Raw genomic sequence first — 1,788 nt, 5'->3', positions numbered from 1 at the left:
TCGCTGCCCGCAGACGTGGGGGCTGCGGGAGAAGAGGGTGCAGAGAGCGAGCTCGGATTCGGGGCCTCTGGAGGGGGGAGGATGGGCGCTGCAGCGAGCTGGTGGCCGGGGACGCCTGGGTCCTGCTCCACGCCCCCCTCCCACCCGGGGCCCCCCTCCCTGAACCCGAGTAACGTGGCCTCGCGGCTCTGCTCTGTCTGCTCCAGATATGACCGGGCCAGACGGCAAGAGGGCCCGGACCGCCTACACGCGCTACCAGACCCTGGAGCTGGAGAAGGAGTTCCACTTCAACCGCTACCTGACCCGGCGGCGGCGCATCGAGATCGCCCACGCGCTCTGCCTGTCCGAGCGCCAGATCAAGATCTGGTTCCAGAACCGCCGCATGAAGTGGAAGAAAGATAACAAACTGAAAAGTATGAGCCTGGCCACAGCCGGCAGCGCCTTCCAGCCCTGAGTCCTCTGGGAGGAGCCCTGGGCGGCCCAAGAGCCCCGGCCGCCCCCAGCCCCGGCCCCTCCGAGCCTCCCCGCGCCGCCGCCGCCGCCGCCGCCCGCTGGGGACTGGATCCCATGCGCCTGCCTCGCCCCAGCCTTGTGTTACCATGTTTCGTTTGGTCTTAGATCTTCCCGTGGCTCCCTCTCTCCTGGACTGGTTGCTCTTGTTATTATTGTTAATAATGATGATAATTATTATTTGCCCTCCCTGCTCCTGGCTCCCCTCCGCGCCCCCCACATCCACCAGTGTTTCTGAATGTTCGTGTCCGTGGTTGCACTCCTTCCCCCAGGAAGAAAAGAAACTCGCATGTGTAATGTGAACTTTCCCCTCCCCACCTTGTTCTTCTAACTTATTTATAAAAGGATGAGCGCTGTATTTTGAGTTTCAGCTGGAAACTTCTCTAAGGGGCAGCAGTGGAGGTGGGGTGGTTCCGCAGTGCCGGGCCCAGCTGAGCTGGCCTCGGAGATGGAGTCCATGACTGTGTTTCTTTCCGCCCTCCTCTCCCTCCGCCCTCTCCACTCCCCAGGCCCAAGTCTCTTGGTGGCTTGGTCCCGGGGTGGGAAGGGGCCAGGGAGGACCAAAGCGGTGATGTTGAGAAGAGGGAAGGTATATAGTGAGATTTGAGTTCCTGCCGCCTGGGTAGGCCCCACAGGCCTGCTCTGGGAGTGTACGGAAACAAAAAGAATCCTCAGTGTAAAGTGTCTTGTGTATTCCTCTGTGAATCCATGGGCCTGGTGTAGAGAGGCCTAACGCTTGTAAATATGGGGATACTCTGGGTAGACCCATCTCCTTCCCCCCCTTATCCATTTTGCTTCCAAGACTATTTGTAGTGAGCGAGTGGATGCTGTGCTACGTGTGAAATCTGTCTTTGCCGGGCCTGTCTCAGTGATTCGCTTTTGGTATTTGTTTGTAGCTTTCCTTAAAGTCAAATAAATGTTTCCCCTACTCCACTGCCCTTCCACTTGTCTTTTCTCTGAGGGGCCTGCCTCTCCCATCACTGGGCACACCCTAGACCATGCTTGATGGGTCTGGGGAGCAGGGAAGGGAAAACAGGATGCTCACCAGCAGCCCCTCTCAACTACCTAAGCCCCTGGCTGGCTCAGCAGTGCTTGGGCCAGAGGACAGGCCTGCACGCCTGGGGGACTGAGGCCCAGAAACCCCACATGGGGCTGGGGCAGGGAAAGGCTAAGCTGGACTTCACCCTGGCCTTCCACCAGCTGGTCAGAAAGCCCCTGAAACCTCTTCAGGGTATGTAATTTGGGCCTAAGTTCTGAGCAAGAGGCTCCTGGCCAGTT

General features: G+C 59.0%; 2 protein-coding genes across 2 annotated transcripts in view; both read left to right on the top strand.

Annotated features, from left to right (window-relative positions):
* The window catches only part of HOXB5 (homeobox B5), a 2,480-nt gene extending 1,039 nt beyond the window's left edge, over window positions 1-1,441 (top strand). The window contains exons 2-3 of the mRNA XM_023762608.1: window positions 14-101; window positions 207-1,441. Of these exons, the coding sequence (XP_023618376.1) occupies window positions 14-101; window positions 207-454 (336 nt within the window). The 3' untranslated portion in view covers window positions 455-1,441. The remainder of the gene's footprint in view (window positions 1-13; window positions 102-206) is intronic.
* Window positions 1,442-1,656: 215 nt separating this feature from the next.
* The window catches only part of HOXB4 (homeobox B4), a 14,800-nt gene continuing 14,668 nt past the window's right edge, over window positions 1,657-1,788 (top strand). The window contains exon 1 of the mRNA XM_023762607.1: window positions 1,657-1,741. Coding sequence (XP_023618375.1) covers window positions 1,657-1,741 — 85 coding nt within the window. The remainder of the gene's footprint in view (window positions 1,742-1,788) is intronic.

This window comes from Myotis lucifugus, unplaced genomic scaffold (assembly GCF_000147115.1).
Source record: "Myotis lucifugus unplaced genomic scaffold, Myoluc2.0 scaffold_254, whole genome shotgun sequence".
NCBI classification, from domain to species: domain Eukaryota; kingdom Metazoa; phylum Chordata; class Mammalia; order Chiroptera; family Vespertilionidae; genus Myotis; species Myotis lucifugus.
The sequence above is the reverse complement of the archived record's forward strand: the minus strand, read 5'-3'. Positions and strand labels throughout refer to the sequence as shown.